This window comes from Macaca nemestrina, chromosome 1, assembly GCF_043159975.1.
Source record: "Macaca nemestrina isolate mMacNem1 chromosome 1, mMacNem.hap1, whole genome shotgun sequence".
Lineage (NCBI taxonomy): Eukaryota > Metazoa > Chordata > Mammalia > Primates > Cercopithecidae > Macaca > Macaca nemestrina.
In genome coordinates this window covers 37,988,122-38,010,906 of record NC_092125.1, presented here as the reverse complement: position 1 = coordinate 38,010,906, position 22,785 = coordinate 37,988,122, and the positions used below count along the sequence as shown (strand labels likewise).

The following is a 22,785-nucleotide window of genomic DNA, read 5'->3' as shown; positions in this document are numbered from 1 at the left end:
ATCACCAGCTTGAGCTTCAGAGATAGAAATGTCTTTTGTTTTACAGATTTCTTACACTTCCTTGCAAAGTGAGCTTAATGATGAAGATCTAATGGCCCAATTATCTTACTAGGTTTCATGTTTTATACTGGCCCCCCAAAAGTTTAAGGACACTGCCAAATGCTTTTCTTGTGTCTTAATTTTTTCCTCTTTCCCTGATGTTTCACAGTACTCATTTGCAGGAACAATGTTAGCAATATGATAGTTGATCTTTGTTTTACATTATATTCATAACTGTCAGATGAGACAAGAAAGAGAAAGCACAAAGACTGACAGGAATTTGCCTGAGGTTGCACAGCAAGTCCTTGAAGGGCCAAGAACCTGACTCCCAACACTGATTTACCCATCGGGCCAACTTCTTAGCCTTTAAATCTGGTATTTCCTCCATGGTTTCATTACGTTCCAACAAACAGAGATTCCTCCATAGCCCCTCAGTTTCCATTTTGCTTATACCAGTTACCACTGGAACTTGGGGTTTTAACTAATTTGCTCCTGGATTCAAGAGCTTCCTACTCTAAAGTTGGCCAGGCAAGCACTGCAGATAATGATAGCCTCTAGAAGGTCTCATTTCATTTGTAAAATTCATCCATGTCATTTTAGCAAGGGGGGAAACAGCTATCATGTAGCACCTTATACCCCATAATAGGCTTCCAGGCAATAGAGGAGTGCCTCTAAGAGAAGCTAAAGGTAATGAATGCCCCGCTCTTCTCCATTTCCAAACCCCAGAAGAGTCTTGTCTTGCAATGGCTCATTAGTGGCACCAGCCCATCCATAATGCTAACCCCACCTGCAGGAAGATCCATTTAAAATCTTAGACCTACTGTGGCTGTGCTTCTAAACAGGCAGCAATGTTTGCTGCTTTCTGGGGAGGTGGCTCTGGAAAACAAAGCTCTCCTGGTTTTCAGACCAGTGCTCTTAAGGGGTTTTCCAGCTACCCAGCCGTACTGACGCCAAAGAACTATTGACCTCGTCAACTGTTCATTGAGTTCCTCAAGAGATTTATTATGTTAGTATAATGAAGAAGGCCTCTACTTCCACTACTGAACTGGGAATTAGTATGATTAACTTACAGAAACAAAAACTGATCAACTTACAGTGATCTTAAACCGTGCTACACAGAGGAGGATGCCCCCCACCTTTAAAGAGCGTGCTCTCCCCCACACTATACTCACCAAAAACATCAAGGGCCTCTGAAATCCCATGAGTTGCTAAACCAAATAGTCAACTTGCAACAGTGATCTGGGTGGGCAGCTTTTCAACTGGTTCATTGCCCTGCAGAGCCTTTTCTCCTGTGTACTTTAAGCAGCCATCCTCCAAAAAGACGACTGCATATTCCTTTCCTCACATGGCATTTATGTCTTCCTACCCACCCCAATGTTCACGATTGGAGAATTCCCAATAGCACAGAACTGGCAAGGCTTAACACACCATCATCCATAAACATGGAACCTCAAGAGAAGTGTCTATGTTTGCAGACTCCTCAAGCAAAAATCATGACCACTGCAGCACTACCAAAAAACAAGGGTACACCATAAAATTGGTCAGAGAAGAGGTGGCCTGAAGGCTGATCCCGGAATTTACTGTTTTAAAGAAGCTTAATTGAATTTAGTTTAGTCCTGGAAAGGGGCTTTCAAAAGATGCAGCAGCCCAAGAGGAACTGTGTATTCTTCCTTTAGTCTGCCTATGACATGCCTAAATCTTTGCAGTTCTCAAAAGGTGACCTACCATTCTTAGAAGGAAGGGTCCTTAGGGTCTCTGGCCCCATCACTTCATGTGATAGAAAGGCAATGCCTTCTCACCCTTTCCTACTCTGCTGATCTCATTTAAGAGAATGGGAGGCCAGAAGAAGCAAACCACAGCTTCCCAGAGGGACGGCAATACATTCCAGCTGGCTAAATTCCAGTTTGCACATGGAGAGCTTCCTGATGGCAGATGGGTGCACAAAGTGGGTGGGAGCTACAGCACCATTCAGGACAGCGTTTCCCACAGCAGTGCAGTCTGTCACAGGAGTGGCAACTCGTAAAGCGGCGGTTGGCCTTGCCCTGGCCTCAGGCCTAGTGATGTGCTACTGCAAACCTGCACAACAGGGAATCCCTGCACCACCACTGGCCAGAGAGCTCTGGCTTTCTGACCATGGGACTGCAGCCCAAGGCATGGCAGGTGTCCAGCCAGCAATCCAGAGAGATGCAGCCCAAGGACCACTTAGAACCCATTGGACAATTTTAGGGCTGCTCCCTAAATTATTCTTCCCAAACAAGGTAGGCCAAAAAAAAATTGCTGGTTCCTGGAAATGACCAAAACTGTCCTCCAATTGAGTCAGCTAGGACAGCAGAGAAAGCTTTCATTATTAAGGGGGCAGAGGGGTAGACTTGCAAGCTCATCTAAACCAACTCCTTCAAAACAGACTCCAAATATTTCACCCTACAAGGGATAGGGAACTCTGGAAGACTGGCATCAGCCGATATGGTCGAACAGACTGCAGGTTTGGAATCCAAATGTGTCTATAACTGTTCACTGATTGTCATTCTGTTCTCCCCACATTTTAGTTTTGCTCATTCTGTGGCCCACAGCCTGTCTTGTGGAATAAATGATACAAGGAATTGAAGAAGGCACACTGCACCAAGGGGACTCATCAGGCAGTCTGCAGCAGTGGTCCAGGGCTACTCAGCTCAGCCTCAGTCATCTGCAATGAAAACCACCTCTTGCTATCAGAGTCAATTATATAGATGGGACTTAAAAACCAAAACAAACTCATATTCTCTGGTTTGTAGGAAAGAATATCTTCAGAGCAAACAAAAAAAAAAAAAAAGGAGGAGGCATATTTTTAATATCAAACTGGCCATCAAAGTGTTCACTAACCTTTAATAACTGATCTTTTCATTTTGAAATATAGGGTTCAATATGGGTGGTCCAGAAATCACTTTTATTTTACTCAAGGGCTGTGAGGCCTCTACCTCAGGAATCTCAGTTCTCATGAGAGCAGTATTTTGGGAGGCATTGCATGAGACACCAGTTGGAGCAAAGTTCCCAAAGCCCAAGGGGGCCTATCACAGTCACCTTGTGCTACCAAAGCACTGAGCAGCCAAGCCCCTAAGCAGAACAGGAGGGGAGAGACCCAACAAGCCAGTGTCCCTAGAGCTCTAGGCCATTACCCCCTGTGCTGTGTTCTGAGATGAGGCTGCTCTCCCACTGCTTCCCCAGGAAAACAATGCCCTGTGGTCTCACAGCCTTCTAGGAATCAGCGGAGGACTTCCATTGAAAATAATGGAAATTCACATTGGCGTACTTTCGATCCTTAAAAGGTAAGTCTCTTTTGATCCTTGAAGATATTCTCTCAAGCCAGGATGGCAGGTAGGGTGGGGAGGAGAGAAGTTTAAAAAGGAGGATGATCCATTTCATCGAGCCAAGAGGCTGGGCTAGTTGGAAAGTCGGGATAGCCTACACTGCTTCCTGTGGAGATGTCAGAGGTGGGTCCCCCAGCCATGGCTCTCAGCGTCTGGCTTACTCCCTGCCCTGCATGCGCAATGATGCCCAAATTACTGTCCACCGTGTAATCCAGCCCATTGAGCAAAGGAGCGTGGGATGGCAGGGACGATATGGAGGATGGAGACTGGGGGATTCCATAGGGGCTCCCATCCCTCAAGTCCTGATAGGATTGTCCTGTCCCGTCCATGGAGAAGCTCCCATTCATTAACTGTCCGCCTGTAACGTCCCCCACGTTGCCATAAATCCTATTGGTGTGGCCAAGTTCTGAGAGAATTTGATCCTCTGTGGACAAAAGAACGGAGATTTATTGTCAGCCGCCAGGACTCTGATGGTCCCCTGCTCTTCACAACCTAGGAATACATGTGACCAAGAAAGACACCCAAGGACGGCAGCTGCCTTGCAGCCAAGCATGGGTCAGACACACCAATGTGGCAGCCTGACATCCAGAGGCCAACCCAGGCCAAGGAGAAAAACAAGAAACACCTGCAAAGACTAAATTCCCAGGTCCCAGAAGGATGGTCAAATGTTTGGTGAGCTCGCTGGTCCCTTGTGGCTCGTGTACTAATACTCTGGCTACACTGAGGAGGATGAATGCCTAAGACTGGGTGGGTCAGATGTCTCCACATCACGAATGGAAACTACATACTGACAAGATTTACCCTGAAAGCTTTCAAGCTGAGAAAGGGCTTGGTTTAGTTGGTTGGGAAGCAAGCAGGCCCGTATGGTCAGGGAAGCTGAGGACCACTCTTGGACATCTGTACAAAATCCTCTGGTCTATCTGGAAGAGAGGTTCAATATCAGAGGACTTGGTTTCTGTCTGTATTCAATAAACTCTTCACTGGGGACAAGGAATTGACTTGATTAAGGCAAATGAACCTTCTTGTTTCTTGAAGAATTTCATTAAAGGAATCTAATGGAGTCTTTGCCACTTGAAAGAATTCATCTCTCCAACAGAGGTGAGCAGTTTTAGTCTTTGGGTAATTATTCCCAGAGAGACCAATGATAGGTCAGCCCAGGGACCCACCTGCATCCAACAGAAATGAGCTTAACCATCCAGTATGTTCTAGGTGTTGACTTCAACAGCCCAGATGAGATTAAGTGACTTTCCTAATCCTGCCAAGAAGCCTAGAAGGTGAGCATTAGTCCCATGAGCGGTCCCCAAGGCCCCACAGCCCCTGTATTCTGAGAGGAGGCTGCCCTCTAGGGCTCAGCTGACCTCTGGGCTGAACTACAGTCCCCCCAGGGCATTGTGGTCCTGGCAGGCAACTTGTTCCATCCTCTGTCTCACAAACTTCTTTTTCTATTTCCTACGCACCAATCCCTAAATAAGGCCTCCCCAGACTAGACTTCAACACCCCATCCCTTCTGAGGCCTGCCCCCCTTTCCCCTTAGAAAAAACATGGTGGGGGGAGCTCATGCTCTTTAAAGGGAACAGGAAGATGAAGGCTCCACTCCACTGTCAAATGGCCTTGAGTTAGCCTTTTGCCTTTACCTGTCATCCCACATGACCAGGGCCCTCTGCGGGAGCCGCAGGCTCCTTGTGGAAACAATCATGCCTTCCAGGTATACAGATGTGCCAGGCTTTCCCCAAGCCCATCTATAGTCGGTTGTGTTCATTGATCCCCACAACGCAGTGAGAGGGGCAAAGATGGGGTATTCCCCATGGGAATACTGGGGCTCAAGAGAAGTGAATCGATTTGACAGAGCCGCACTGGAAACCAGGTCTCTGATGGCCAGTGGAGTACTCTTCCCTTCCCCCCTCCGCAGAAGACCTTCCACATTTGGGAACTCAGTAACTGAGAACAGATATGATTCTTTGCAAACAACCTGAGGATTCACAACATGCAGTAATTTGCAATTTTGCTGATGCACGAATTTGAATATAGCGCATGCTGCAAAGCTTGTGTGCAGGGGACAGAATGAAGTGAGTGGTGGGGGAAGGGAGTTCGGAAGTGAAGCCAGTTCCCCATCTCACATGCACTCACAACACTGATTTCCCAGGAAAAAGGGCCTGCAGAGCATGTCCTCTCCACCACCATGACTGGAGGAAGGGGTGGCTCTAGGGGACCATCAGAGTAGGCCAGTGTCCCAGCAAAGGGGACAAAGATGGGAGAGGGGCTAGGGGCACAAGGCTGGGACCCGGTCCTCTGTTCATAGCTGTGTGGACTGATGAAGGAGGCCCCAGTCAGCAGGAGGGGAGGGGAGGCCTTGGGGCCACAGGACGAGGCCTGGCCCATCCCAGCTTCCAGACCTCAGCAATCTTGTTTCCTACTCCTGTCCCATGGTAAAGGGCCACTACCATTTCCCCCACCCTTCACTGCAATTCTTAAGGAAAAGCCTGTGTTTGGGAGGCAGTTGCCAAGGCCTCAAGAAAGATCCCTCCTGAGTGCCAGGGATTACAGATTCCCAGGGGACTTTCCTAAGGCCTTGGCCAGGCCCCTCCAGCCCTGCTCACCTCGGAAGCTCAGCTCACTGTCACTAACCCCACAGTCCTCTGCAGAGCTCTCCTTCTCCTGCTTGCTGCCGCCCCGGCTTCTCTTGACGCTCTTATAGAACTGCCCCCAGCGGTGCCGCCCTGCATCCTTCTTCAGGCGTTTCTCTTTGGCCCTTCTGTTCTGAAACCAAACCTGCCACACAAGCACAAGGGACACACTCAGGGGCGTCCACCACGAACCCAAAGCCCCCGGGACCCCCAAGGCAGGCGGCTGGAAGCAGATTGAAGCCTGAATGGAGCGCAGGTCTGGGAGTGCCGTGAGCCCCACCCCCTCTCCCCAGGTGGGCCTCAGAACTCTTCAGTTCTGGCAAAAGCCCTGGGGTCAGGCCCTGAGCCCAACCACCAGTGAACTGATGTCACTCAGGACACCTTCCACCCCATCCCGGGCCTGGGATCCCCGGAGGGCACAGGAGTGCTGGCATCTCACCTGTACGACCCTCATGTCCAGGCCTGTCTCTGAGGACAGCTGCTCCCTCACGTGCCGGGCAGGCTTGGGGGAGTTCTTGTACGCATTCTTTAATGTCTCCAGCTGCTTGGCTGTGATGGTGGTCCGGGGCCGCTTAGCTCCGGCCTCTGAGTCATCTGCAAGGGAAAACCACTGCTTACTGGCTTCGGCCTATCTGCAGCAGCTGCGCCTCCTCCCCCACCCTCCTTCCATCCTTTCTGCACCTAAGCCTGCCTGCTGTAGGCAGGGCAGTGCGAGGCGCAGGGGACATCAGAGTGGAGAGGTCCCCAATCTCATGGCACCGGCTCCTGCACCACAGGCCTTCCCAAGCCACTGGAAAGTAAGGACCGCAGTCCTTTCTCTGCTCAGCTCCCTGCTCCTCCCCTCCCCTGCCAGCCCAGCTGCGTAGAAGTCTCATCAGACTGAATGAATGCACCAATTCCACACGTGTCCCTGTCATGACAACCACTCTGCTCGCACATCCTCGTGAGTTCTTGCCGGAGCTGTGAAGGTGAACAGCCAGGCTGAAGTCTGTGTTTCAAGCCGCCCCGAACACCTTCCTCTCTCTCTCTAATGGGGAGTCTCCCATTTCCCCACAGCCATGTCACCTTGGCCCTGGCGTTGCTGGGCTCACAGCCAGGGGTGAGCTTGCACACCCAATAGTGTCTAAGCAGGTTTCTAAGCTATGGGTCAGAACCCACTCGTGGGCTGTAAAGTCAACTTAGTGGACCAAAACTAAAAGAGGAAATCAGATGAAGAGAATGGAATGGAATGGCAAGATCATTTCATTAACCTTTAGTTTTTATTGTATGAATGTATGTAGTGAGATGAAATGTCAAATGAGTTTTACCGTGGATCGTAGTCAAAATTTTTTGAAAAAACTAGTCTAAGGAATGTTCTGGGCAACACATTGATCAACACACAGTCCTCTACAGATTTTGAGTGAACAAGCTAAAGTTCCTCTTAAAGTCTGGTTTGTTGCATTCAAAGTGAGGCAGAGACAGAGGCACGTGGGTGTGTTCAGAAGCACAGATGAGCGGAAAGGTTTGTTTCTTCTCCCAGCACTAAGGCTTACTGCCCTTTTCTCCACAGTGCCCCTGGAGGACACAAAGAATAAAGTCAGCAGCTGGCCCGGGCAGCTCTGCTCCCTGTGCTTGCTCCCCTGTGTGCCCCTGAAAGTGTCTCTGTGCCATTCCTGACTTCCTCTCTGTCTTTTCTCCTTTCTTTCAAGAAAACCCTCTCTTAGAAACAATAATAGCCACCATGTGTTAGCACCTACCATGTGCTGGTGTTGACTAAGGACTTTATATGCATTCAGTCCTCACAGTGTACAAGGCTCTCCCTGGAGTCAGCAGACCTGGCTTCCATGTTCTTGCTGAGTGAGTGACTTGGACCAGTAACTCACCTCCCCCTTGGAAGCCCAGAGGGCAACACAGCCTGCCCTAGTCTTGGGAGGCACTAGAGGAATGAAGCAGCTGTGCGGCCAGGACATGCGTGCACACAGTGAGGGGTGCACACAGTGAGGGGGACACACCCGTGCCTTCCCTTCTCCGTGGGCTGTTTTCTTCTCTTACGTGGCCACTGTCATCCCAGAACTGCTGTGGCCCAACTCCCTTCCTGAAGCCCCTGCCGCAGAGATGACACTACTTAGAGAGTCATTCCAAAAGACAAAGGGGAACCTCCAAAATGCCTTCCTTTTAATTCTGAGGAGTCAGTCCCTTCTGTGCATATTTATAGTCTACACGGGAGTGTCTGATGCAACTTTGAATTATGCAAATGGGAAATAGTGCACTTGTATACAGTCTTTATATTAAAAACTGTGAAATAATGCAATCACCAAAAATGTTTTAATTCCTCGAGAATCACTTAATTTCAAAATAGCTTGGCCTGGGAAATTAAATTCTTTTCACCACAGCCAGATGGCAGCACCGCTGGGATAGGCCGTCATCCTGGTTGGTGGCCCGCTGGTTCGGCCCTGCTATTCACACGCACAGGACTTTCTTCTTGCGATGATGGGGACTAATATGCTGTTATTTTAACATTCACTGTTATTATAATTTAAAATCTTTTTTATATCCTATAACAATGTCATCCAAGTATTCATTAAGTAGCAGTGGCAGTGCTCGTGCTGAAAAATGTACCCAAAAATCAATAACTTTGGTACGGAAGTTAAATGTGATAAAACGCTATGAGGAAGGCCAAGGGAGCCCATGATACCCTGGGCTGTTAATTTAGGAGAGAGCGTTCTGCAAGGTATTCAAGATAATGCTGAGAAAATAAAAAGTAGCATTAAAGTAAAGATACACTTCACTGGTTATGGATTTATGTGCTCTCAGAATACACCACCCCCACCACACACACACTACATTAATTCCTATGGGAAAATTAGTCTTAAAATATGTTAGTTTTGAATGATGCAGGGTTTCCTAGAACTTGTCCCTGGCATAAAATGCAACCTCATTATATTGAAAATGCAAATATCCAGGGAGACAGCACAAGTGAACAAAATCATTCACACTAAGCTGCAAGTAACTGCTCTGAGATCCTTTGTTTAGCTAATGGGAGGGAACTGTAAGCCTGCAGGAGGGCTGAGAGTAGCAAGGAGGAATTAAAACAACCTGAAAAGACAGCCAGGCATTCTGCAGTGGACAGAAGTCCCCGCTGCTCCAAGGATCACCGATTGCCCAGGACAGAGGAGCCCTGCCTTGCTGACAGCCAGGGTGGGGTCGGGGGAAGGACCTGGGGAACAGGTCAGAAATACTGTGTAACATTCAGCTGCTTTAAAACCTCGAGCACACCTCGCCTCCCTGTTTGCACTTCTCTTCCACGTTGGTCTCACTCATTTCACATCGCATTTCACAAGCCTCATCCTATTTAAACCTCAGGAAAACAGCCCTACGTGGCAGATGCTATGATCCCCCATAGACAGCTGAGAAACCGAGGGTCAGCCAGTTCTACAACTTGCCAGGAGATCTCCCTGTGTGGGGGGATGCCCAGCCAGCTTCTGACAGCAAATTCAGCATCTTCCCACCATCCTGCAGAGGTCTGCTGTGGTGCAAATATTCATCGATAAAACTGTAAACACCACAATGTCATTCCCACCTCCCCAGCCAGATTCTGACCAATCTACATTTGTTTCTCTCATCTCTTGAACCACCCACAACATCAGGAGATGCTGAGCTGAGAGTGCTCAGAGTCCAAATGAGGCCTCTGATGAAGAGAACCAGCTGCAGGCCGGGGAGGTCATGCCATCTTAGTATCTCTGATGAATGACACCAGACTTCCAAAGGTGTCTTGGTATCTCTGAGTCCATCTGCTGTGATGGTTCATCCCTGACAAAGTGCCCTAATCTCCCGTGACATCACAATTGACTTCAAGGCAGTAGCATGGAGTGAGTTTTAAGAGCAGATTAGTACCTACAGGCACAGAGCCTTGGGATGGGTTTGCAGAGGCCGCAGGTCTCTGGAGGAAGGAGGTCAAAGGCCTCTGTCCACCCTGAAAGGCCAGAGCTGTGGGGGTGGTGGAAGGGGAGGTCCTCAAAGAGACAGGAAGCCCTGCCCACTCCTGCCGTGGACCAAAGCCAAGCCCAGCTCCAGCTGGCTCACCTAAAGGGCCCTCATGAATCCCCTCTGCTTCCTCACCACCACAACCCCCTTATTTTATACTATGTTTATTGAACAAAAAACCAATTTCTCCATTATTGATCAGATCTGTATAACATATGTGTGTGGGCCCAGAAGAGATCTAGAAGGAGATACATAAAATTGTTGCTAAATTTTTTTCTCCTCAAGCCCAGAGCTGTCAACAAGAGTCATTTTTGCACAGTAACACCCTGAGTTGATCAAAATTCTAGTCAAAGGCCAAGGAACTCGATGTCTTGTGTGTTCACACATCTGAGATTATCATGTTGGGTTTGGCCAAATCCCAAATTCAGAGCCAAGACCTGACCCCACGGCCATGTGGGTGCATCTGGGAGTGAGGCCAGAGGTGGGGCTGCAGGAATAAAAGTGTCCAGCTTGGCCTTGCGAGGGGAGCATGAGGAATGTATTGTTCTGGGCTCTATCCTGGAAGGTCCCCAGGCTGCCCAAGACCATGGCATGCAGGGTGAGAGCTGCTGCTGCCAGGCCAAGCCAGGCCTTTCCAGGGGTGGCTGCTAAATGAGGGACCTGACTTCAGCCTCCACCATGCAGAGCTTCTGCTGCCACCATGGGCAGTGGCCCTGGAGTAGTTGTGGTGAAGCGAGAGGGGGGCTATATTGAAGTGGGTGGAGGGAGCTGTATTGCTGAGATGGAGCCTCCCTGAATCTGGCATGCGTCCCGCCTCTTCATTTGGCACTCACCGGGCACTTGCTGCAGAAACACCAGGAGCCCCTGCCCTGGAGGAGCCCACAGTCTGAGAGGGGAACAGAACACAATTAACTGAAATACAAGATGTGTGAAGTGTGCAGAGGCCAGTGCTGGGCTCTCCCCGACGGCCTTTGAGGCAGGGCCTGCTGAGAGGTCCATGTGCACCGTGATGTGCAAAACTAAGTGGCAGCCCCACATGTCCAATACAGACCAAGCTCCCAGCCGCCCCTCAGCACCCCAGCCCCAACCCAGGGGAGGAGGCCGCCACCATGGTAACATCCAGGTTCTTGGCTGCTTCTGAGCCTACCATGGAGACAGGCAGGCTCTCAGGAACCACGGCTGGATGAACACTTCCATGCAGCCGGCGAGTGCTAACGGCCGGGGAGGTGCTCAGCATTAACTTTCAGTGTGGAGATCCGGGATGCTTCTCAGAGGTGGCGGTGCATGAGTAGGGCTCTGAGGGATGCGCAGGTGGGATGCCATGAGAAGGGCACCTCAGGCAGAGGGCGTGGCCCGAACAAAGGCCTGGAGAGGGGACCATGCGGCGCCACGCTGCTTACCGTTCTGCTTGGCCGTCTCATAGTCTTCCTTGCACACCAGCCGCCCGTCCTCCATGAGGTAGAACTCGTCCCCCGTGGCCAGCTGCCGGTTGCAGATGATGCAAGCAAAGCAGTGCAGGTGGTAGACAAAGTCCTGGGCCTTGCGGACCACCTGGGTCGGGGGGATACCCTGCTGGCAGGCTGTGCATTTGGTGCCGAAGCGCCTGTCAGGGCAGCAGGAAAGGATTAGGGCACACAGGGAGTGGGGCATCTGGCTTCCCCCAACTTCCTGGAGCCGCTTCCCTCCTACCCCACCATTCTGGGACTCCATGAACCTCACCCCCCAGCCAGCCAGAGCTTACCGTCTGGTCCTCTCTGCCTCTATCTAGCTTCATTGCTTTGTGCCTGGAACTCTTCAACCACCAAAGAAGGGGCTGATGAGAACTAGAGACTCCCTCAGGTACCTTTTCCAAAGCTGATGCCCCCGGTTCCGGCTGTCCGATTAACACCCATCAATTCACAGGCGCACCAGGTGGACTTTCTAAGTCCCTCAAAGCAGGCTGTCTCCCCCCGCACCTCCCGGCTTCCTCGCCCTTATGGTTGATCCCAGGGGACATCCTCACAGGGAACTGTGTGTGCCACAGGCGGGTGTGTATAAAGCACCCAGCAACACCTTCTCACACGCTCCCAGGGAGGAGGCCCTGCCTGGCCAGGGGACAGCACGCTGCGGAGAAAACGCACTTTGTCAGCAGAGCAAGGCTCTCCTAACAGCTGTTCTCTCTCCTTTGCCTCCATTTCTCCCCTCACCTCCATTCTGCACACTCAAAGCCCTCTGAGCCTGCCTCCATCCCCTTCCTGTGCACGCACAGCCTGGGGCATGGTGGTTTGGGAAGGGCTCAGAAAGCTGCACCTTTCAGCCCCTGCAGCATTCGGGACAAGGAGTCTGCAGATTGCAGTTTGGAAAACGCCACTTCAGACTTCTCCTTGGTCAGCACCTTTCCAGAACAACACTGAAGAGGCCACCCACTGCCACCAAGGCAGCTTCTACCAAGGCAGCCGGCCCCTGCCAAGGCCGGGAAGGAAGGAGAAACGGACACACTGAATGTATAGTCCAGTGGGGTTGTTTCCGCTCCCTTTCCCCATTCCGATCACAGAGATCAACAGAGGCGCAGCAGCAGTCACAGGAGACAAGGGAAATTTGGGGGCCGACAGGGACAGTGAAGGAGGGTGCGTGGCTGCAGGTGAGCCTTCCCTGCTTCAGGAGGGAGGCGGGAGGCATTGGGGAAGCAAGGGCAGAGTTTAAAACAGCAATCAACCTAATTATTCATGACATTTCACACAGCAGAACTTTATCTTCTTCAGGATGAAAGACTTCGCCTAATGGATCTGGGGAAGGTTTGATTTTAATGGTCCTTTTAACTAATGCTTATAGGCAGCCTGATTTCCCCTGAAAGGACAGTACATATTTCATCCACATTAATACCAAATAAATTAATTATGGTCATGGCTATCATGATGAATCCCAGATTAATGCAGAATGATGGGTCTCTTATGCAGTAATGATACCTGCTGAGGGGGCTACAGGGGCCCAGAACAGGCACGGCCAGCTGCAGCCTCAGATGCCCCCCACCAGGGACACGGCATCCTAGAGAAAAGTGGGGGTTCTCTAAGTCTGTGTGGGTAATGCCAAAAGACCCAGAGCGTACTTCAGGGACACTCTTCTGAGATGGCTTTGAGAAGGGTGTTGGGGTGTGAGGGACTGATACGTGACTTGGGAGGACCCCAGGCTTCTGAATTCCAGGACTGCCTCTTGGTTTTCAGGGAGATGGGGCCCCTTTAGAGCAGGAGTTCTCTACCTGAGGGTCAGGATAGGCCTGTCAGCCACCTGCTAAGTTGTTCAAAATTGTGCCTCAGGAGGGGACCTGGGCTTTTATCAGATTCTCAAAGGGATTCAGGACCCAGGAAAGTAGAGTTAATATTTGTTGAATAAATAAATCAGCAGATAAAGCACCATACTTGCAGAGGATGTGCATGGAGATGGCCGAGTCTGAGGATGGAGAACAAAGCACACAGTCGGCTCTGGACGGTTCTGGACCTCCCAGAACACAGGTGAGAACCAGACCCTCCACAACTGCTGCGTAACCACATCACCTGGATCAAAGAGGAAGGCTGGCAGGCGCCTAGATCTAGTGTGTGTGTGTGTGTGTGTGTGTGTGTGTGTGTGTGTGTGTGTGTGTGTGTGTGACAAAGAGGAAGCCTACACACGTGTTACTAGAGAGTGTTTTCAAAAGGCCTATATATTTGATATCCAACCCTGGCCAGTTTGCAAAGCAGGTACTAAAATGAAACAAGGCACCAGATGCGGTGCTTCTTAAAGCATGCCTGCAATCCCAGCACTTTGGGAGGCTGAGGCAGGAGGATCACTTGAGCCCAGCCTGGGCAACATGGTGAATTCCTGCCTCTACAAAAAATACAAAAAATTAGCCAGGTGTGCTGGTGTGCACCTGTAGTCCCAGCCACCTGGAAGGCTTAGACGGGAGGATCACCCGAGCCCAGGGAGGTTGAGGCTACAGTGAGCCAAGATCATGCCACTGCCCTCCAGCCTGGGCAACAGAGTGAGACCCTGTCTCTAAATTAATTAATTAAAATGAAACAAGACCTTCATCATGCTTGCTGCGAACCCTCCCAATAAACCACCCAAATCTGGAGAATGTGTCCTAACCAGAGACCCAAGGAGAAGAGGGCTGAGAGGAGACCCTGGGACAGAGGGAAGAGCCTTCAGCAGCCTCCTCCACAGGGGCCACACTGTCCCACTAAAAAGCAGGCAGGGCTTTCAGTCACCAGAGGCCCAGTTGACACCAGCGCACTAGAGACATGAAAGATAACGGGGGTATAAATTTAATCTGCATACCGACAGTGATTCATGCATGAGGGTGGCAAGTGCACAAGAAAAATGAAAAATAAATGGACTTCCCCACCAGCGTTTTTTAGCAATTGAAGCAATTTTCCCGATTGTGGGATTTATACCAAAGGAAAGTAGAAGTGGCTCCTCATTACCTTTTCCCCTGGAGCACAGCCAGCGGGACCCTCCCCGAGGGAGCTGCATGCACCCCCTTGGCCCACAAGGCTCCCCCGGCCTAGCCCAGCCCTGCAGGGCACCCTCCACGTCATCTCCAGTCGGAGCCAGTGGATCTAGAATACAGGGCATCCTACAAGAGTGTGCCTGTGATGGAGACACTGTCCCTATTCCCAGATCTTAGAATAGCCAGAGTCACAGGTAAGAAGGCCAAGGCCTGGCAGGTCACATGACTTGTCCTGCAACAGGCAGTCATGGCTAGAATTCCCTGCCCCACACGAGTAAAACTGTGAACCCGGCTGCTACACAGAGAACCAGCTGTCTAACCAACTGGACCAAACATGAAGGGCACTGGGGGTGAAGAGGGAAGGGCTGGACTCCAGCCAAGGAAGAGGGCTCCCGAGGGCTTTTCCAGGCAGCATCCCTTAATACCGCCCACTGGGCACCCACGCGGGGGCATCGAGAGCACTGGCCTCACCCTTCAGAAAGATAAGCCTGCTGCCCAGTCCCGCCGGCCAACCGGGAGAGCGGCTGGAGCTGATCCAAAACCACAGAGAAAATGCAAGGAAGGACTTGCTAATGGCTCATATTATTTTCCTCCTGTAACCACCACCACTGGAAATTCTTTTATCCCTGCCCAGCACATAGTAGGCAAGCCACAAAGACGCAATGAATGAATGAATGAATGAATGAATGAATGAATGAATGAACGAACGAACGAACAAACTGCTTCTTAAAGCATGGGCCTGAGTAGTCGGGAGGCTTGGCTCTCCATAACGGCAGCTCTTTTCTTTTCTTTTTTTAAAGTTTGATATTAACTTTATTCTATTTTTGGTAGAACTTTAAGTACAGAAAGGTTTATTTCCACAGGCCTCAGAAAATGGGTAGAAATCACAGGACATCTCTCTTCCCACCAAAAAAGAAAAGTTGCGTATTTTGGTAAGTGTTTATCCTAGAGGGAAAAAAACTGAAATTTACATTAGCAGTGCTGTGCAAGATTCTTACATAAATCAAGACCTCAAACCAGCCTGCAGTGGAAATTTTCGTCCTCTTGGACAGAAGCCATAGCTGATGAGCATGACAGGGAAAAGGAGGCAGTGAAGACAGGTGACAGGCACCTGGCAGGGAAGGAGGATTCAGGAATGCCAGGCTTCTTGGAATGGTGTGTTGCTTTTCCTTTTTTTTTTTTTTTTTCCTTTTAAAGTCATCTCTGTAGGAAGGTGCTGGGCAGGAATCCCGGAGAAAGAAAGGTCCAAGACTCCTTTAACTGCCCTGGATGAAGGGCACCACTACAGCAGCTAGTACCAGAGGCTCTCCTGTCTCATGGTTGAGGCAGACCCAGGACAGAATAGTGAATAAAAGGAATGCTTATGGGAAACCATTCTGCATGGAACACTAGATGGCCAAGCCTCAGCATTCGGTCCAGTGCAACCCTTGCTCGCTTGTCAACAGTGAAAAATTAGTTTGGTTAGAAGAACCATCTGGAAACACACCAGCTTCTGCTACCTTCACGCTCATTGTTAGAAAAAGATTCACCAGTGTGAACACTCTGATCTGTTAATTCCTGGGACTGTTTTCTTCCCAATGGACTATCTGTTGGTAGGATAACCCCCAAAAGCTCAAAGCTAAAATGCATCATCAATCCTGGTCGGCGGTTCCTTAAGAATGGACTGGCGGCGTGGTTGAGCCGATATGGACAAGCTGCACCTTCCTGCAGAAGATCAACCGAGCTGCTCTCCCACCCCAAATCTCAGCCTGAAGTATATTTCAGTGAAGGCAGGTAGCTGTGCTTCTCAGAGCGGAGCAGCAGTTTTAAGCTCTTTTCTTTAGGGGTGAGGGGATCTCACTCGTTGCCCACACTGGAGTGCAGTCCACAGTCATAGCTCACTGCAGTTGAACTCCCCGTCTTCCCACTTCGGCCTCCTGAGCAGCTAGGATTGCAGGCACACGCCACCATGCCCAGTTCATCTTTTAAGACATTTTTTTTTTGTAGTGATTGGGTCCTACTATGTTGCCAAGGCTGGCCTTGAGTTCCTGGTCTCAAGTGATCCTCCCACCTTGGCCCCTAAAGCACTGGAATCACAGGTGTGAGCCACTGTGCCCAGCCGTAAGCTTTTCTAAGAAGGGCATTAAGTCCCGGGTTGAAATGAGGCCCGTGGTTTACTAAACCACAGGACTTTGCATCCCACTTGCTGTCGCTGTCACACTGCCTCCATGACTGTCTCCTGAGCTCCCAGCCTGAAAGGTGGGTACCGTGACACCTTTTAACAGATGAGAACTGGGGCTCAGAGGGGCGAGGTGCCGACCCTCAGCTCCCACGGGCAACGAGCAAGAGAACCGGGGTTTGCAGTCGGTGCTTCTGACACAACACAGTGGGCATGCGGTGGGCATCAAGGGCGGCAGACCCGGCCCTGGTGCCCTGACCTAGGCTGGAGCTCGAGGAGACACCTGTCCCCCTCCTGCAGCTCTGAGCCCCATGCATGAGGCTCCTAGCCCTGCAGTGCTGGGCTGGCCAGGGGAGCCCTCACCCCCTAGTGTGTTAACCCCAATACACGTAACTGGCCCACCGTCCACCTTCCACATCCTCCGCTGGCCCAGGTGTGGGCAGAGAAGAGCTGAGACTTCTCGGCTGACTCTCACGGGCTGCTCCTGACCCCAGGAGAGGACCAGGTCTTGTGTGCCGGGTCCCAGCCTCTGCACCTGAGCTCTGCCTGAGCTCCTGCTGCTGTTGACTTGTCCACCCCTGCTGTTCCCGACCGCCTGGCTGGGCTGCTCACCGGTGCAGGACCCGCTTGAGGGTCTGGACCCTGTAGAAAGGGGGCAGCAGGCAGGCCCTGCAGGCACCAAGCCTTCTAGAACCAGGGGCACATAAATCCGACACCCTGGCTGTCTGGCACATTCCTGATAAGTTCTGACCCCTGAGCAGACCCACATGATGTACCACAAGTGGGTCACTGCGACACTGGTGATAAAGGCAGCTGCCATTCTTCTAGCACCAACCTGTGTCCTGCGCAGAGCAGGCCCTGCACATGTGATCTCATCTGACCCTCACCTCCAGCCCGCAGCCCTCAGCCCCAGCACCCGCCCTGTGGCCGCACTGCCACCCTGCTCCACTTGCTCCTGCCTGGGTGACTTTAGCTCAGGCTCACCCTCACTCCCACCACACCCTTGGTGACTGCAGTCCCCACACAGACCATCCTTTTGGGCCCTCCCTCTCGATTCTTTGATCTGAAGGCTGTGGCCTCCACCCTCCCTCCACTGCTCACTCCCCCAGACCTTGTTACCAGCAACTGCCACAGCTCCAGGGGCCACTTCTAACCCTCCCACCGTGGGATCCCCGCCATTCTTCCAGCTCCCCAGGATACTGACTCACATGACCCAGGGACTGCCTTTCCCCCTGGACTTGTCACCGTCCCTCGCTTCCCTCCTTACCCAGCAGACCCCAGAGTGATGCCACCTGTCCCTCCCCACACACCCTGGAAGCTGCCCTCTCTCAGCCCTGTGCCTGCCCCACCCCAGCACGGGCATCCACAGAGCCAGAAAAGCAGCCCCTGCCCACCGGGCTGATGGTGCCTCGGGGCCGGGAGTCGAATGCACCTCCCCACCTGCTCCCCAGCTGAGCCCCAGGCTCAGCTGCTGGCCGCCCTCCCATTTCCCACAAAAGAGGGAAGCCCAGTTTGGACCCTCCCCACCTCTCACTGTGCCATCCACTCGCACACCCAGGGCCCCAGCCCCCACCTGCCACCCACAGGTGAACCACACGCCTCCACTGGACACAGCTCATTCCTTCTCACCTAATGAGACTCCCAGCAACCATCCCCTTTGCCTTCTGTGTCATTAGCTTCCCCTCTGCTGGCTCCTTCCACTCATATACAGGCACGCTATGATTCCTGCCTGCCTCCCTTCTCTACCGCCCACTCCCTGTACCCTTCAGGGCAGTGCCCCACTCATCCAGTGTTATGCTGCAGCCCAGCAGTCAGCTCCCCTCTCCCCAGCCTCCCGGGCCTCCCGACACACCTACTGTTGCCTCCTACACTGCGCTCTCCAGCCTCTGTTCCTGCTCCTCTTCCTCCCACACCTCTTCTCTGCCCTCCCCACTCCCCTGGGGATCTCACCTCCAGCCCAAACCCCTGGGCTCCAGACTGGGGCTCCACTGCCTCCTCAACACGTGGATTTGGAGTCCAAAACCAAACTCCTACCAACCCCCTGCACCCCCTGCTCCTCCCATAGCCCTTCCCATCTCAAGACCACTTCCCATGGCTCAGGCCAAAACCTCTGGGCATTCATCCCCATCTGATCTGTCAGCAAATCCTGTTGACTCTACTCAAAATAATAATAATAATTATTATTATTACTATTATTATTATTATTTGGAGACAGGGTCTCGCCCCGTTGCCCAGGCTGGAGTGCAGTGGTGTAATCACAGCTCGCTGCAAGCTTGAGTTCCTGGGCTCAAGAGATCCTCCTGTCTCAGCCTCCTGCATAGGTGAGACAATAGAAGTGAACTACCACGCCTGGCTTCTACTCAAAATTATCTCATGTTGGGGACCACTTCTCACACCTGCACGGCCCTCCCTAGCTCAGGCTGCCGTCAGCCGGCAGCTACAGCTGTCTCCTAACAGTCTCCCAGCTTCCTCCACCCAGGCCCCCACAAGCGCTTCTGCACATGGTCGCCACAGTGGGCCTGAGTCACACCCTCTCCCTCCCCTGCTCAAATCTTCCAGTGGCTTCCACCTCACTCAGGGTCAAAGCCACAGGCCCCCTAATGGCCTCCAAGCCACTATGGCATCCCGGTCCCATCGCCTTTCCAGCTTCCCTCCTCCACTGCCCACTCCACTCCACCTCCTCCTGGGGCCGGGCACTGCTTCCCTGCTGGCACACTCTCCCCCCAGGTACCTGCATTTCCTGCAGGAATGCTCACTCCTGCATTTCCTGCAGTGGTCCCGTGAAATGTCACCTGCTCAGGGGGACACCCCTGGACCCCTCCCCTCAGCACTTCCTTGCCTGTTCCACAGCACTCACCTCAGTAGATGCGCTGTGCACTTATTGCTTGCTGACCATCTCTCCCCCTCTCTAGAAGGTTCTACAACAGCAGGGTCTTTATCTGTCTTGTTCACTACTGAATCCAGGGCCTGGCCCAGGATATATGCCCAGTGCATGTGTGAGGAATCAATCAGTGAGTGACCCAGTCCTGCGAAATGCTTGAAGGCCTGTTCTTCATTTGGACATGAGGACACTGAAGATCAGAGAGGGTTAGTAACCGCCCTAGACCTCACAGATAAACAGTGGAGCTGGGATTTGAACTCAGTGCCTCTCCTCTGGAATGTCTCCCTTACTCTTGGCTATTGAAGGCAGTCGGTGGGGGCCAGCTCAGGCCCCATGTCAGCCTCCCGCATGTGGAACTGCCACGGAACGGTGCACTGCGCTGAGGAAACAAAATACTGCACGAGTTGATTTTATGCTTTAATTGCTTGGCGGTGATTTACTGCTGGCCATATATTTTTTTCCCAGCTGACACTTCTCTACATGTATTTCTTTTATCTATCACCACACTTGACAGGAAAGTTGCTGATATTTACTGTTACTGTATGTACCAATATTTCCAACATATATCACCGCCCACTCTAAGGCCACAGCCATGTCACGGGCACACAAAGTTCTGCCCCAGAATGGGCAGCCTTCTCCAGACACAGATGGGCGTCCTATTTGGAGAGGGCCTGACACCAGAGAATCTTACAGCCTCCGCCCCCATGTCATACACACACAATCACACATATACCTCCCCAGCCCACAGGAACAGCAATCTGCTTTTTATCAGGATTTTAATCCAATGTTTTTATTTTTAAAGAATATTCGAGGCCGGGCACAGTGGCTCACGCCTGTAATCCCAGCACTTTGGGAGGCCAAGGCAGGTGGATCACGAGGTCAGGAGATTGAGACCATCCTGGCTAACACCGTGAAATCCGGTCTCTACTAAAGATACAAAAAATTAGCCGGGTGAGGTGGCGGGCGCCTGTAGTTCCAGCTACTCGGGAGGCTAAGGCAGGAGAATGGCGAACCCGGGAGGCGGAGCTTGCAGTGAGCGGAGATCGCGCCACTGCACTCCGGTTTGGGCAACAGAGCGAGACTCCTTCTCAAAAAAACAAAAAGAATATTCGATATTATCATGTTGAGATGAATGCTGCTGGAAAAGCTTTAAAACCAGTTACCTAGTCCAAGGCCCTAATTTCACAGAGGAGGAAACGGGGCCCCAGAGACAAGCAGTGACTTGCCCAAGATCACACAGCTCCATCCACAGCAGGAAGCGGGTGAGAGCCCAGCTCTCCCTTTCATTTGGCCTCAAGTCCTCTCCTTCCCTGCTGGGGACAGATTTGCTTGAAGAGGCAACGGGACATGCAGGACCTGAATCCCTTCTAGAAGAGTGCAGACCTCCAGCTGTGCTTTTGTAAACAAGCACGGAGCATGTCATATGCACCAGGCAACTTCATGCTAGACATCTCATTCAAACCACACACCTGCCCTTGTAGGTAGGGATTAGTATTCCCTTCTTTCTGACAGCCACAGGCTTGGAGCAGTCAGCTGCCTGGCCCAAGGTCACTCTCCCTCGTCTCCCTTACTTCCCGCAGCACCTCATCTGCCCTTCTCACTACAGGCCAATCAGCCTCTGCCAAGCTGCTAACTCAGCTGTGACCAAACTCTCCTGTGCGGGAAATGCACTGGAGGTGCTTACTGAGAGAACAGCCACCCTTGACTCCTGCTTCTGGGCCCGGAACCCATGCTTTCCACCCCCACGGAGGGCCCAATGCAGCGGTGGCACAGAGCACTCCTACAGAAATCCTGTCACCTATGCTCTTAGCCCACCTGGGCATCTGCAGGTCACTCATCAATTGTCAGAGTCCCAAAGTCCCTCAAGACTGAGGGCGTCATTCTCCAAACAGGGCATGGCAGACACCCGCAGGAACTGGAATAGGTGTGTGGGAGAGCGGCCCCCAGGCTGACCTGCTGTCTCACCCACAATGCCCAGCAGAGACCAGCCCTGTGAAGAAGCCCATGGCTTCTCAGAGTGGGGCTTCCACAGACGCAAAGGCCTCCGGGGACCAGAGTGACAAACTAGACACTGGCTCTAATGGGCCCTGGTGTGACCTGGGCCAGAGGACCAGCAGGGAATAAGGCTGAGCCAGATCATGGGCCCTTGAATGCCCAGCCAGGAGGCAATGGGGACAACGTGACCAGAAGGGTGGAGGGAAGGGACAGACGGGCTGAGGAGGGAAGGAGGGGAGAGGACAGCAATTAGCGAAGTTCCAGTGGTGCAGAGACCCAAAGACAGGGGCCTGAAGGCACAGAGGCTGCAGGAATGGCCAGAGGGCCTTTTGGAGTGGGGAACCCTGGCGTGGCACCTGAATGGCCGGGGTAGGGGTGAGGAGAGGAGGGTGAGGAGAGGAGGCCGAGCTTCAGCAACAGAGGGAAGGCAGCTGCCTCTGGCTGCTGTGCTGTGCCTGGGCCAAAAGAGGGCTGGCCACAACTTCCACTCCCACGTCACCCAGATCCCGCTGGGGACCCCATTTCCACAGCCCAGGTGCATCTGATCCCCAGGTTAATTTGCAGCTAGGTGACTCCAGACAGATTCCTCTAAGCCAGAAAGTCCCTGAGATGTGGCTTCCACAGATGTCAGGAGGCCCTCACCCCAGGCCCCACTCGGGGAGGGTGGCCCAGGCGATTGCAGCTGAACTGCACGCTCTGGGGTGGGCAGACAGTCCTCCTCCGACTCATCACCTCCTGATTTACGGCCTCAGTCCCTGGGGGAGCTTCGGGGCTAAGTAATTGCTTCTGCCTTGATTACAGGCCGGCACAAATGACTGTGGGCCTGGTCCCACCAGTGTGTTTGAATCTTTCAAATGTCCACACGCACAGCCACTATCCGGACCATCTGATCGTTACCTTAAAAGGTTTAATTTGCTTAGCGAGGAAATTAGACTATAAACTATTCAGAAATTATGGAAAGTCACACATCAAAGAGACCCACCCCTGTGCATTCCTTAGGCACATTCTGCTAGAGCACTGTGTGTGTGCATGTGTGTGTGCATGTGTGGGTATGCATGTGTGTGTGTGTATGCGTGTATGTGTATGTGCGTGTGCGTGTATGCGTGTGTATGTGTGTGTGCATGTGTGTGTGCGTGTATGCGTGTATGTGTGTGTGTGCATGTGTGCGTGTATGCGTGTATGTGTATGCGTATGCGTGTGTGCGTGTGTATGCGTGTGTGCACGTGTGTGCATGCATGCATTGTGTGTGCATGTATGCATGTGTGTGCATGTGTGTGCATGTATGCGTGTGTGTGCGTGTATGCATGTGTGTGCATGTG

The 22,785-nt window shown here is 52.0% G+C and overlaps 1 protein-coding gene across 3 annotated transcripts in view; it reads right to left on the bottom strand.

The window, feature by feature from the left end:
- Nucleotides 1-340: 340 nt before the first annotated feature.
- Nucleotides 341-22,785, bottom strand: part of LOC105484519 (LIM homeobox 4) — a 49,102-nt gene continuing 26,657 nt past the window's right edge. For 2 of the 3 annotated variants that reach the window (XM_011746234.3, XM_011746230.3), the window contains exons 3-6: nt 11,371-11,573; nt 6,447-6,601; nt 5,981-6,152; nt 341-3,807 (exon numbers count right to left, since the gene is read on the bottom strand). In XM_011746234.3, coding sequence (XP_011744536.1) covers nt 3,413-3,807; nt 5,981-6,152; nt 6,447-6,601; nt 11,371-11,573 — 925 coding nt within the window. In that variant the 3' untranslated portion in view covers nt 341-3,412. Of the gene's footprint in view, nt 3,808-5,980; nt 6,153-6,446; nt 6,602-11,370; nt 11,574-19,447; nt 19,708-22,785 lie in introns of those variants that run through there. The other variant, XM_011746232.3, reaches the window with a different exon arrangement.